Here is a 14,393-nt window from a genome sequence, read left to right as displayed (position 1 = left end):
GGCATTTTAGCCCTAAAGTGCCCTGCTAGGTTCTAGCGCATGTCGGCCACATAGCAGCTGTCCCCACATGGTGTCTTCTTCCCACGGGAGCTTGGCACTGAGCGCGGCACACGTGGCCCCCCACTGCCGGGGCTGAGCTCCACACGCGGTCCCGTTGCACGGCTACTGACGGTCATCTGCTCCCTATTCATGGCCAAGTAGGTCGTCTTTCATTTCTGACCCCGTGGGCCTCCCTCTGTGGGATGTTCTTCGTTTCTAGTTACCTTTCAGGGACGCTGGATGGTGTCGACCTGTGGAAGTCTCTTCAGCATTTAAGCAAAATCCCACACATGGCAGAGCGCCACACTGACCACTCGCTGGCCACACTGACCACTCCCTGACCGGAGTGATTGTGGCGGTGTGAAGTTACGGTTGCGTGATGGGGAGGATGGGTTTGCCACGGGTTCTAGTCCATACGGAAATGGTGTGTTTCCTTGGCGAGGTTTCTTTCCATCCTACACTTAGTTAAATAAACTGGAGGAAGTGAGCAGGCTTCACTCTGGGCACGCTGGCTGGTCGCCGGGGGCCTGGCAGACGTCATTCCGCCTCTGCCAGCCACACAGTGGACATTTGCTAACTCAATCTGAAGCCACCCCGCAATCACTAGATGGGATTAAAGGTGGGATCATAGCAGGGGTCAGAAGGTGAGCGTACCAGTCACAGCTCTCCGAACAGAATCAGTAGAATGTGTATGTACACACATGACACAGATGCTCGCACACTCAGACATGTACACACATGCTCATACTTACACACTCATGCACGTGTGTGCACACACATATACATTCACACACGTGCACACACACACACACACACACAGAGAAAGGTTTACTATAAGCAATTGGCTCATGTGATTTATGGAGGCTGACAGATCCCAGAGCCATGGCTGGCAAGCTGGAGACCAGTTTAAGTCCAAAGCCAAGAAAACCCAAATCCCCAGCTCAAGACAATCAGGCGGGAGCTGTATCTCTCACTCCCAGAACAGTCAACGATTTTGTTCTATCCGGGCCTTCAACTGATTTGACGAGGCCCACCCACACTTGGCAGGCAATGTGCTTTACTCAGTCGATCTATTTAAATGTTAACCATTTAACCACCCCCTATTGTGGGGGGGCACAGAGAGGAGAGGATGGTAGGGGGGACAACCAGCAGCCAGAAGAGGATCATGGATTTGTTCACTCATTCATTCCTCTCTGGCGGTCTGAGGGGAACACTAGCAGTGATCTGCTGTGTGTGTGGCTTTGGCTCAAAGTGACCTTGGCGGGTCACCCCTTCCACGCCCACGCCCCACGCCCTGGCCTAAATGTGCTTGTCCCTGCAGGTGCCGGACCCCGCCGCTGACAGCCAGCCGCCCCCAGCACTCCCACAGCTGACAAAGCCGTCTGGGAAGAGCTTCTTCCCCGCCGTCCCCACGGCCTCCAAGATAAAGCCCAGCCTTAGCGTCCACACAGGTACAGGATCGGGAAGCTAAGCTAGCAGGCTGGGGCTTTGTCGGCTCCTCCTGCCCAGGGCGAGTCTTTGGGAAGCGTGACGGTGTGGGCTGCTGTCAGTTGTCTGTGCCTTGCTGTTAGTTTCAGGTTTTCAGGGCCAGGTGAGATGAGATGAGGTGCCACGTTCCCAGAGGCGCTCAGTTTTGCTTCTGGGCCACCTGGCAACCTGACGGAGTTTGAAACACTCTGGGTGGCCAGCATGGTCCATGTTGGCTCAGGTTTGAGTGCTGGCTCCTGTGGTTGTATGCCCAAGACGTGCTTGTGGCAAGGGCTTGGGAATGCAGACAAAACCATTGACCAGAGAAAACCACCTGTGTACTCGGCCGTGAGGTGACCCCCATCCCCCACCCCGGGCGGGTAGGATGCGAACCCTGGCCCCTGTGTGGGCCACTGGGTGTGGCTGGTGGACACAGGTGAGGGTATCAGTGCTCCCACAAGGGTGCCCACAGGCTGTGCCCAACCTGCACCAGAAGGACGACAAGACCCAGCTTCTAGAAGTACCACCATTTGGGATAAACGGTCTGCATCCTGTCTTTCTAAAATCTCTCCACTGATCTTTTCAGTGATGTATCTTTGTCATATTTGCCAAAGTATCCATCCCATAGAGGCTGGGAAAAGCCCACAAGCAGGCCAGTCCTGGCCATGGAGGAGCCTGTTTCACTGGCCACATGATCAGAGCTCACAGTGACTCCACACTTACTCTGTGCCAGGCGCTTGGTGGGTGTCAGCCCCCTCGTCCCCGTGGCACAGAGAAAGAAACTGAGGCACAGAGGCTCAGGGCGTTGCACGAGGTCCCACGCTGGGAGTGCAGACCCACTCCCTAGTACCCAACCACACTCCTGTGCCTTCCCTCGTGCCTTGTTTCTATGTCAGAGTATGTGTGGGTCAAGGAGGGAGTGTGTCTTACGGCCGTGGCCATGGTGCGACAACCACATTCGGTCTTGCTCTGGGCGTACACCTTGCACCACCCGGTTCGCATCCGCGCTCTCAAACTCTTCAGAAATCTTTGGCCTAGGGACGGAGTTTGGACACCCCCCCGCCAACCCCATGATTTCTCGGTTCTGCTCCTGGGACTGCGGGCGGTGACACAGGCCCGTGATAGGACAGCAAAACCTTGGAAGCTCTTCAAGGGTTCTTCATCCGTATGAAAGCTTTGCCACTTTCAGAAGCTTTTATTCACTCGTCTTCCTGTTTCCACTGTGCTCATAAACAGTCACCCAGTCCCGGAGAGGCCAGCGGCGCCAGGCGTGGGAGCTCTGTGGTGCAGGGTCGGGCGCGTGCTCACCATCATCCTCCTAGCAGGTCCTCACCTGGAGAGGCACCGGAGGGCACCTGCCTGGGGCAGCTTGGGAGAAGCCTGGCTGTCCCCACGTAGCCAAAGCCTCACAGCCCTGTGATCTCCCGTCCCCTGCAGACAAGCCCCTTGGAACCTGTCTCTACAGCTGATTTACAAAGGAGCTTGCTTTGCCTCCCATTTTATGATGAAATTACTCATGCACCCAGACGTCGGGACAACAGCACACAGACCTCCGGTGGGAGCTTCCCAGCACAAGCAGCGGCCATCCTCTGCCGACTCTGCTCCTGCGTTCCCGTGACACTTTTCCATCCACTCATGTGCTGTTTGCTTTCCTGGAGTGCTCTCCAGAAAATCCCCGAGCGGGCTGCCTCCCCCGTGCGTCTTCGGAGCACTTTCTGTCTGTGATGACTGACTGTTGCGCATCACGGCTAGACAGGTTCAGTGGCTTCCCGACGTCTGCATACAAAAGAAACCAGCATTTTCCAGTAAACCAGAGTGGGCTGAACTTGGCCCCATCAGTGGGCAAGAAAGGGGCACAGCCGGAGCCCCCAGCTCATGGGAGGTGCTGAGCCCTGCTTTGTGGGCCCCCAAGCAAAGGCTGTGCTTCTTGCACAGGGTGTGGCTTCTTGAGCAGGGCGTCCCGGGGCCATGGGATCATCGGGGCTCAGACCCTTACAGCTGAATACTAGTCCGTCTCCCACAGGCCCCATGCTTGCACTGTTGCTGGTGGTTTGCTCCTCCCAGCCGTGGTGAATCTCTGTTTCCGGGTCTTTGGCTAACTCTGGGCATGGGTCTGTGTATCCTGAGGCAATTCTCCGCTGAATTTCCATGGTGCATCACCACCAGCACTCCTGAGTCTCTGTCCTGTTCTGTAGGCTCAGCCCTGTCACCTCTCCTGGGCCCAGACCTCTGACTCCCCGTTCCTTCCCCGATCCCCCAGCAGCAGTGGGCCCAGCTCTGGTTAAGTGTCAGGAGAGCTCTGGCCTGTGAGGGGATGGCAGCCCGAGAACAGAACAGCCCCCTCTCTCATGGGGACATGTGCGCCAGGAGGAGGCAGGTGCTGGGATGAAAACAAAATGACCAGGGTGGACCGCAGGGCTGAGGATCTGAGCTCAGGCCATCAGGCGGCCTCTGCACGGGGCGCCCAGCTGTGTCTTGGGGCGACACCCTCTTCCTCACTGCATCCTCCTCCACTCAGTAACCCCAGAATACCCACCCCACGGCCGGGTCATAGCCAGCTCAGAGCAAACAAGGGAAGGAGAGGGAAGGGAACCAAAGCCAGAGGAGGGAATGTTCCAGAAAGGGCTGGGCTGTGGGAGTACACACCAAGAGCCCAGTGGGCATGAGATAGGCACTCAACACGCTGCATTGATCGTGATGTCCCCTTGTCCCCAGGACTCACAGGGTGGCCCTAAACTAACGTCCTCTCCTCTCCCGTTCGCTGTGTAGACGAGAAGAGGCCCCCAGTGCCCGAGGTCAGCTTCACCTTCCCCAGTGCCACGTGGCAGAGCAGCCCAGGCCCGAGCAAGGCCCAGCTCCGGCCCCGGGACATCCGAGGTCAGTGCCTGCACCATCCCACAGCTCCTGTGCCCCTGTCTGCCCCCACCCCCCAACACACCCGTGCTGTGCCCACAGCAGCCATACCTCCCCAGTGGCTCCCTGTTGGGGGCTCGGGTCCTGAACGGGAGCAGGAGTACCGTGCCAGCCGGGTGCTCATATTCAGGAACAGTGATGCCTGTCCCGTGACTGACGGTTAGAACAGCCCCCCAGGAGGGCTGTTAACTTTGCACATCGGCCCATGGTGTTGTAGAAGCACCAGTTTGCCCGTGACACTGCTGGGCCTGGGTGCTAACCTGGAAACCCCAAGGGCACACCCCATTCCTCTCTGCCTGTGTCTCAGAGACACTGAGGCTGCAACCCAGAGACGGTTTAAGCATGTCAGCTTCTGAGTGCATATGACCCTCTCCCCAGCCTGGGAGGCAGGTTCTGCCAGAGTCCTCTCTGGGGGTGGGACACGCCATCTGGCAATGTTTTCCACCCCCACACCCCCAAAATCAACACATAGCTGAGTCGTCAGGAAGGATGGATATAAATCATCAGTAGGCCTAAAGCCCACCAGGGTGGGAAGTTCTTCCTTATGTCTAACTTCAGTCCCTATTGCTGTGCCTTTAACAGTCGCCTTCCTGTTACTGTTTCAGAACAGGTCAAGAACTCGTTATTAGGCTCTATTTCCAAGGGTTCTTGGGGAAAGGGTCTCAAAGGGGTTTGCTGGCCGTGCCCTTGGGGGCAGTGGCACCAGCCAGTTTAAACAGCATGGGGGATGGGAAACGCTCCATGAGGGTGCCCCCACCCTAATTGCATGCATCCTTTGTCGTGGAGAAAGTGGCTAAGGGGGGGTCTCAGGACAGGCCTGTATCACTAGTGTATGGGGAAGTGGGGTCCCAGGCTGGGGAGGCACAGTTCCACAGGGGCACGGGCAGAGCTGGAAGAGGGAGGCGTGCCCATGCAGGTCCTGAACCCAGTGGGACTGGCGGCTTGGGCCAGGCCCGGGACATCTGCACCAGGGACCTAGCAGTGGGGACTCTGGCTTTGTGGGAGTCCGCCTCGACCACTAACTAGAGTCTCCCCACCCCTCCAGGGTCCACAGATAGTGGAGGCCGACACCACAGTCCATTGCCCCCCAGTGCCCCCCGCAAGCCCCGGGGCAGTGCCAAGCGACCACGAAGGCCACAGTGAGGATGCCAGCCAGTGGACCAGTCACTTGGGGGCAGGCGGAGAGCGGCTGCAGGAACAGGGCTCTCTCTCCCTGGAGCTGAGTTCAAGAGATGGGGTCCTGCCGGGGACTCTTTGGGGGCAGCTAGCCAGCTTTCGACAGCCTTTTGTGCCGGCGGCTGCCTCGCTAACCCCCTCCAGAGGGAAGGCCGTTGACAGGATGTCAGAGCCCTTCTGAAGGATCATCAGGAGGAGGTAGGCCTTGTTGGTGTCATTCCTGGTCATGGGTATTCCTCCCAGGATCACTCCACCCTGCTGGTTCTACGGCGGGAGAACGTTTTCACTCTTCACCTGATGGGGCGAGGCCCACCCACGCTAAAGAGGGTCCTCTGTCCAACGGAAGTCTCCTCGCTGACTGGAATGTTAATCTCATCTGCAGAACACCTAGGCAGCATCACTTACCCTGGTGTTTGACCAAACACCCAGGTGTGGTGACCTGGCTGAGTTGATGCTCCAGTGAACCCCACTTTCCACAAGCCTTGGCCAGCCAAGGGTCAGCATCCCATTCCTGTGTGTCTACAGGCTCCAGAACAAGCCAGCATCGGGAATGAGAACACCCTCCACTCCTGTGACCTCCCCACCCCCTCACTATGTTCTCACGTCCCTCCCCACGTGCCCCCGTGCAGAAGACACCATGGCCAGCCGTCGGGAGCCAGTGTGTTGGCTGCGAACCCAGGAACCGAGGCTCTAAGGTCGCATCAGGTTAGAAGAGTCTGGGAAACCTGGAGCACCATCCGCGGAGTGCCAGGCCGTCACCTTATCTGGCTCTGCTTTCAGCACTTCTGTGGCTTTCAATCCACTGCCTGTATGATGGGCTCTCACAGGCATCCCGTGTGTGGGCCGTGGGGACCGGAACCGTCTCCCTAGCAGCAGGATCCCTGCCGGCTGGGGCATCCGGTGGAAGCAAGGGGCTCTGGGAAGCCACTTGTAGCACTTTGGGGCTTGGGGCCGAAAGGAGGTGGTGGTGGGGCCTCACAGCCCACCTGGGAAGTGGGCTGTCTTGGACGCATGGGTGCCCAGCACAGGGGGACAGCTCATATGTGTTGTGCAAACGCCACAGCTGGACGCCACAGCCTGCCTCTCCTCTCGTCGTCGCAAGACCCACTGTCAGGGAAGGCCTGCAGGGGGCTTGTCCTTCCTGGGCCTTCTGGAGGAGTGTGTGGAGGGGAGGTCTGTCCCACATTATCTTTGGGGGCTTTGCTGCCTGCTCTGAGCAGACCTGCTGGGGACACCCTCTGATGCCCACCTCCCCTTCCCTGGGGGGCAATGCTGAGCCTGGAGGCAGAGATAACTCCTTCTTTTTCACCCTGGCCCCAGATTCTGGGTAGGGCAAAAATTGCTTGTTGCCCCCCATTTCTGCTCGCTTTCTTCTGGGATAATAGAACCCCCAATTTTTAGTTGGTTACATGGCTTCCCAAATAAGGACTGGATATTCCACCCTCCTTTGCAGCTGCATATGGCTGTGTGACTAAGTTCTTACAGATGGGGTATGAGCCAGAAGCAGCTGCTTCCAGGAAATTTGAGCACAAAGGATCATTAGCACGTTCTTCATGCCTCTTGCCTTCTTTACTTCCTCAGTCCTACTACCTGGAATTTGCATGTGATGGCTGGAACTCTAGCCACCATTTTGAGGCCTTGAGGACAAAGGCCAAGCCCTCAGGAGGATGGAGCAGGCAGCTGGAAGGAGCAGAGTTGCCTCTCAGCATTGTTACATCCCATCCCCCAGATGCGGACTTGATAGAGGAACAAGTGCACCTCATCTTAACTGATCAGGGAAGGGAAGCCCAGGCAATTGCCAGTTGTGGGTGGAGAAGTCCCTGGTACTTCTGGGGAGTGACATCAGCAGATTAGAATGACAGGATGGCGGGACGAGGCTTGGGGTCAGGCACAGACCCCAAGAGGTTCCTAGGCTGGCATAAGTGTGCAGAAGAAACTCCTGCTCTTCCTACACTGCATCTGGAGCTGAGCTGAAAAGAGAGCTGTGGCCTGGCCCACGCACCTGAGAAAGGGCTGAGGAGGCACTTACCTTTGGGGGACGAGGGATGGGGATCCCAGATGGGTATTAATGTTCTCCAGCCAAACAGAACTGCCAGGGGGTGCGTGTGTGGAGGTATTTAGTTTAGGGAACTGGCTGGTGCAACTGTGCAGGCTTGGCCGGTCCACTGTCTGCGAGGTGAGTCAGCAGGGGACAGCTGGGGCAGTGCCCTCTTCTCAGGACAGGTCAGCCTTCTTTTCTGCTCAGGCCCTGGCTTGATGGGACCAGACCCACACACTTTACGGAGGGCCATCTGCTTTATTCAATGTCTGCTGATTTACATGTTAATCTCACCACAAAACACCCCCACAGAAACATCCAGAATAACACCTGACTTGTGTGAGCACCACGGCCCAGCCAGGTGGACACATGAAATTCGCCATCATGGGAGGTGACACAAGACCGGGAAGAGCCAGGCTGGAGAGGGTCACCTGCTCTGTGCTGGTCTATGACAGCCAGGGAGACCCCTGAGCTCAGGGTCAACCCGGGGGACAGAGGCTGGGGGCAGATCTTGAATTTGGCCCAGTTTGAGCCCAAATGACCAAGGAAAATTGTATAAGTGTCTGAATGTCCCCAGGGGTTGTCTGTGGGTACATGGGAGTTCTGGTGATTGCAGATTTGCACCTGTGACTTTAAAAAGACAGAAAGTTATATAAAGGGAGCAATAATACATCCTCTCCCACCTCCTGCCTTCTCGGAGGTAAGTCCTCTTCAATGACTGGGGGCACGTGCTTCCCAGTTTTCCCACAGAATAACCCAAATTCAGAAGTGTCTCCACTTAGGTCTCCACCGTGGCAGAGGCTGCCACAATAGGGCACGGGTGGCTTCTGGGGGAGGTGATGCCAGGGGGCGGGAGAGAGGAAAAGACACCACGCATGGGCATCACCGTGGAGCTGCTGCCAGCAGCGGGAGGCGGAGGCTGCCGGGACCTGGGCTTATAGGCAAGCCTCTGGAGTGGACCCCTGAGCATCAGGGGACGGGATCCGGGGGGGCACTGGCTCTGCATTAGGCTGTGTTCGCAAGTGGCCAGGGCATCTCGCCCTGTCCCCAGCAGTAGAGGAGCCCCAGGGCAGAGAATGGAAACTCTGGTTCAAAACTTAGAGCAAAGTGCATTTCAGCACTGTCCACAGGCTGCAGGTGAAGGCCAAGGTGAGGTCTGAGGGCCAAAGTCATCCGGGACAAAGAAATCCCTTGCACACACACTCACTCATACACTCACGTGCATACACACTCATGCACGCACGCGCGCGCGCACTGGCACACCCCTCCACACGCACACCCACGCACCTGTCTCCCGCCTCCCTCACTGCTGTTGCTCATCCTGTTCTGTCGGCTTGAAAGCCCTCCCCACCCTTCCCCACCAGCCTCTGGTCCTTACCCAGGAGGCCGCTACCTCTTGCCTACTGGGCAGGGGACTCAGAGCCTCTTCCGTCACTGAGTGATGACTGTCTTTCTGCGAGTGTCCCCACCACCGCACCTTCAGCACCACAGGCCAGGCCCTGCCTTACGTCTCTGCATCCTCCCTGGCCCGGAGCAGGTACCTGGGATGGTTGTGGAATGAAAGGGTGAGTGAATGAGCGGGTGCGGGCAGGCACGGCGCTCAGAGCTGGGGGTGCAGGGCCGGGGCCCTGGCCTGGGACATCTGTGTGTGCGGGGAGGATGGTCCCCTCCGCAGCAGTGTGATGGGCTGGGAGATGTGCAGAGGGGCACACAGACAGAGCAGCCATCTGGGGGCTTTGCTGTACCCGTGCTGGGACCCAGGTGAGGCAAGGAAACACAGGCACTGAAACAAACCCTGTCAAAGAAGGGGGAGTGTAGACCATTACCCAGCCCCTCACCTCACTGCAAGCCTCTGGGGGGTGTCATCTGCCTGTGGCCCAGGGACCTGGAGCACTACCTTGGTTACTCATGACTAGGTGACTGGGCTGGGATTTGAACCCAGGGTGGGTGGCCTCTTCCCTGTCACCCCTGGAAGCCAGGCCAGATATGCTGGGCAATAGGGAGCCACAGCATGTTCATAAGCAAGTGAGAAACCTGAGTGTGTGTCTCTCTCTTGCATGGAACCTGGTGCTTCCTGTGCCGCTGCTGGACGAGGAATGGGAATGTTCGCGAGTCCTTTAACACTTGCCAACTGGGTGAGATCCTGCAGGGGCTGGGATGTGCAGTAGACACGACCCTGTGAGCCTATAGTCACCTGAGTGTGCCAGGGGGACAGCCGTGGAAGGAGATCCTAGAAACGGGTCACAATGCGGAGCTTGGGGGTACATGGGCAGCAGATCCCTTTTCACTGCATCCGTTTTCTACCTATTTCAATCTTTACTGTGTTCCTGCATGACTTCATGTGGAAAAAAAAAGGAATTATTTTAAAAAAACAGCTGTGATTCCATTATCTGCTGGTGTGGGCAGCTCTCTCAAATATACCAACTGAAAAAAAAAAAAAATAGAGGCTCCGAACAGTATGTATGAAATGCTTTTATGTCTATATGATGACAATTATATAACATATGCCAATGTGGTGGATGTGAATTATTTCTCAAAGAATTCCCAAGCCACAGAGACAGAAACCCGTGTTGCAAGGCCCAAGCTGCTGCTGAGAGAGCCGGTGGGGCTGGGACAAAGGGGTAGGACTCAGCCCTTGACAAGGAGTCTTTGTTCTACAGAAGGATTCTGTTCTACAGAAGGATTATCCAAGTTTCTAGGGCTGCTACGTCCCCGATTAGAACCACTGTCACAGGGGCGCCTGGGTGGCTCAGTGGGTTAAAGCCTCTGCCTTCGGCTCAGGTCATGATCCCAGGGTCCTGGGATCGAGCCCCGCATCGGGCTCTCTGCTCAGCAGGTAGCCTGCTTCCTCCTCTCTCTGCCTGCTTCTCTGCCTTCTTGTGATCTCTGTCTGTCAAATAAATAAATAAAATCTTTAAAAAAAAAAAAAAAGAGCCCCTGTCATAGCTGTGTGTGTGCCTATGTGATTGTGCATGCTTGGAGCCCCGATCCGGTCCACGGGGCCCCTTCCAGGAAGGGAGGGAGTTTTGCGCCGCCCTTGACCTGGTCAGAGGTCTTCCTGGAAGGTTTGCTCTGAGGCTTGGAGGGTCAGCTTTCTCCTCTGCCTGTGACCAGGTGGTACAAAGGTACCAGGCGGGTCAGGGAGGGAAACAGGATCCAGGGAGGCCCAAGGCGGGGCCAACGGCGCCCCCCGCTGGCACTAAGTGCCGAGGACGCAGCCACTCCTGGGCAGCCACACACCGTGAAGCCCACGTTCTAGAGAAGGTGGGGAAAGAGAATGAGTGGGGAGAGCTGTGATGAAAACAAGCTACAGGGACAGAGTGCTGGGCAGGCTACTTTAGAGAGGCAAGTCAAGGAAGGCCTCCGGGAAGAAGTACAACCCAGGTCGGGGGCAGAGCAAGGGGCAGGGGGCAGACGGGTGATGTTGGCTCTGATGAGGTAACGCAGTAAACACAGAAGCCCTGAGCAAGACTCAGGAGGTGCAGTGGCCTCAGTGTTTGTGTCCCCCCCAAATTCCTATTTTGAAATGCTGACCCCCAGCAATGATGGCATTAGAATGTGGGGCCTGGGGGGGGTGGGTCTTGAGTCATGAGGGAGGAGCCCTCATGAATGGGACCAGTGCCCTCCCTGGACCCCTTCACCACATGAGGACACAACAAGAAGGTGCTGGCAATGGACCAGGAGGAGGGCTGTCCCCAGAATGTGGCCGTGCGGCCCCTTGATCTTGGACTTCCAGCCTGAAGGACCGTGAGCAATAAATGTGTATTGTTTCTAAGCGTCCCTGTCCATGGGATCTTGTTCCAGCAGCTGGAAAGGACTGAGATAGGAAAGCAGTGAAAGGCTCCGGAGGGAGGTGTGGGCACTGCAGCAGGAGAACCAGCAGGTCCTATGGGGGACTGGAGCTTTGACAGAGAACACGTAAAGTCTTGTGAATTGCCCCTGCCTGCCTGCAGGGCAGATGCTGTCCCATGAACCTGCCAAAGAGGCGACTCTGCTAGAAACACCCCATGTTCAGCACTGTGTCGTTCCGAGGCTTTGCTGCAAGATGAGAGGGACATGGGGGAGAAGATTCCAGAATCTTGCCTGGAGAGAGATGGGCAGGGCAGAAGCCCCCGCTGGAGAGTGCTGGTGGGTTTTCCTGCAGAAGATGGCGTGAAGTGTGGGTGGCCCAGAGGAGTGATTTTGCAGTTGTGCAAGCAGGGACAAACCCCTGATCACACTGGTGATGGAAGCCATCAGGTGACAGGACCTTTAACCGCTCTTGTACTTCTTCCTGAGAAAGAGTCATGTATTCTCTGAGCTGAGTTTGTATGGGTTAGCCTGTGTGTGGATCATGAGGGCTTGGATACGACTCAGCTAGTGGCTCCTCCTCCCTCCAGGGTCCCCTGGCTTCCTGTCCATCCCCCAGGGCAGCCTTTAGCAGGCAGGACTGGGGGGCTGGGTTTCCCTCTAACGATGCTTCTCTGGCTCCATGAGCCAGAGCCATGGGCTCCTCACCGTGGCCCTCCAGGGGCCCCCTTTCCTTCCCTCTGGGGACTCCTGCTGCCACTTGAATGAAATGGAGCCTTGGTGGCCTCTGTTCCCTACTGGCCATTCCAGCAACCTGGAGGGTGAAGCAGAAGGCAGCAGAGAGGGTTTTCCAGGACTGGGTTTAGGGTGTAGTGCATCAGGCTTGGCCAGAGCCCTGGGGTCCTGGCAGTTGCTGATCACTTCTGATGCTCCATCTCCAACCAGCACCCCTTTACCCCCCATGAGTTCAAGAAGGAAGCACCTTGCTGTCTTCCCGACAGCTACGCGTTTCTCACTCTGCACGCCCAGCACCAAGTTCACAAGGCTTGTGCCGTTGACTGTTCTCCAGCATTTCCTACCTCTCTTGGTGGCTCACCCTTGACTCCTCAGCCCTCTTCCTCCATCAGCCAGTCCTAAGCCCACCGTCTCCATTCCAACCCTGGTCCTCTTCCCCCACCCCCGCCCCTACACTGCCGCCAGGCAACAGCAGCAGCGGGACCCCAGTGCCTCGCAGCCGGTCTCCCTGCAGAGAGACTGTCAGGGGCCAGCTCTCCGTACACACCGTCTCTCTCATGCATAACCGCTGCAGGAGGGGAGGTTATCATTTCCAGCATTATCCAGGTAAGGACGTGGGGGCTCAGAGAGACAAGAGGTGGCACAGGGCTGGGAAATGGCTCCAGCATCCGTGGCGGGGCCCTGGCACCTGGTAGACATGGAAAGCAACGCTGCAGTGAGCCCGGGGTGGGGCAGGGGGCACAAGTAGCCAGGACACATCTGCTCTCTGGGATCTTCCCTCTGGCCTGCAAAGATTCGGGTTGATTTGGGGATCCTCACTCCTCTGCTTTGTTCTCCCATTCGTCCTTCACAGATGCTCACCGATCTGGTGCCCAGCAAGTTCTGGGGATCTCCCCGCTGCCTCTATTACAGGCAGGTGACACTTCCTGGCCCGGGGCCACAGCCACTTTTCTCTTTTTCCTGTGGCAGTGGTGGTTAGGAAACCAGACATAGCCGTCAGCGGCTTAGGACATCAAGATAGCTCAGACCAAAACACCGAGACTGAGCCAGCCAGGCTGGGTCAGCTTGGGGAGGCTGCCACCTCTGCCCCGGGGGCCAAGGCAGGCCACAGACAACCAAGTTGCCGTAGAGACAGATAGACAGACAGCTGAGGTCTGCCAGCTTTGCGCCCAGGGCCTGGTGGAGGGGGAGAGGGACGTCATCCTCTGGCTGGAGCTGGCCTGCTCACGGGTCCCTCCTAGCAGGTACGTCTCTGGGCCTGTCTCTGGGCCCAGGCAACCTCTGGAGTGCTGGGCGGCGCTGGCACCAGAGTCCTGACTTTGCTTCTGCTCCTGACTCTGCGGCTTACACAGCTGTGTGTCTTTGGCTAGTGGCTTCACCTCTCTGAGCCTCTGCTACCTCATCTGTGACGGGGAGAGAATACGTAGCTCTGTCAGAGAGGGAAACAAGAATGTAAGTGCAGAGTTAAGGTGAAGAATTGGGTTTGGGTTTGGGTTTGCTTTTTTTAATCAGGGTGAAACTGACATAAGATGAAAACCAGCCATTTCAAGTGAACCCTGGAGCGGCATTCAGCGATGTTCATTGTGCTCGGCCACCGTGTCTTCCAGCTGGTTCCGCCACACGTCATCACTTCCAAAGGAGACCTGGCTGTATTCTGCTGTTGCTCCCCCTTCCCCATCTCAAGGGAAGGGCTGGTTCCATCTCAGCGCCATGTCCTGTCCACTGAGACCCTCACCCTGTTTCCTGAGCTGTGTCCTGGTGCTCACCAAATGGCCTGGGAGCTTTGCTTGAATTCCCACGTGAGATGCTGGCTCTGGCTCCTGGACATCTGAAGCTCTGTTTCATCCAAACAAACTTTTACTGACCAACGCCCCCTCCCCCCAGATGCAGGGCAACTCCTAGGGGAATTCCTTAAAATCCACAACATGCTTTATCCTGGCAAAAGATCTGAGAAGTCTGGTTGTAATTAAACATTTTAACTTTTATTTCCTGGGCCCACTCTTATTTGACTGGGGATCACTTTCATCTTTCTGCGGGGGCGTTTGTAACCCCCTCTGTAGGCTGCTGTTTCCAGGCATCGTTGGGGAATTGCTGACCTAGAGGAAATATTAAACGAGCACCTCTGAATGCAGGGCCCCTGGCTAAATGATTTTATCTTCGTCGTGCACCACTTCTTCATAATTAAGAAAACCTTGGCTGGGAGAAAATTACATTTAAGAAGATTGTTTTAAATGAA

The 14,393-nt window shown here is 56.7% G+C and overlaps 1 protein-coding gene and 1 long non-coding RNA gene across 2 annotated transcripts in view; both read left to right on the top strand.

Moving 5' to 3' along the window:
* Window positions 1-4,583, top strand: part of LOC101676702 (kinesin-like protein KIF19) — a 30,471-nt gene extending 25,888 nt beyond the window's left edge. Inside the window, exons 20-22 of the mRNA XM_004776371.1 lie at window positions 1,361-1,490; window positions 4,276-4,383; window positions 4,462-4,583. Of these exons, the coding sequence (XP_004776428.1) occupies window positions 1,361-1,490; window positions 4,276-4,383; window positions 4,462-4,583 (360 nt within the window). The remainder of the gene's footprint in view (window positions 1-1,360; window positions 1,491-4,275; window positions 4,384-4,461) is intronic.
* Window positions 4,584-13,169: 8,586 nt separating this feature from the next.
* LOC123390723 lies at window positions 13,170-14,142 on the top strand. The gene is made up of 2 exons (XR_006605301.1): window positions 13,170-13,401; window positions 13,670-14,142. It is a non-coding gene; the product is annotated as an uncharacterized LOC123390723 (long non-coding RNA).
* Window positions 14,143-14,393: the final 251 nt, after the last annotated feature.

The sequence above is a fragment of the Mustela putorius genome, unplaced genomic scaffold (genome assembly GCF_011764305.1).
Source record: "Mustela putorius furo isolate JIRA1106 unplaced genomic scaffold, ASM1176430v1.1 tig00000139_pilon_pilon_pilon, whole genome shotgun sequence".
NCBI classification, from domain to species: Eukaryota; Metazoa; Chordata; class Mammalia; order Carnivora; family Mustelidae; genus Mustela; species Mustela putorius.
Note: the sequence above shows the minus strand (reverse complement) of the source record. Positions and strands in the feature narration are given on the sequence as shown.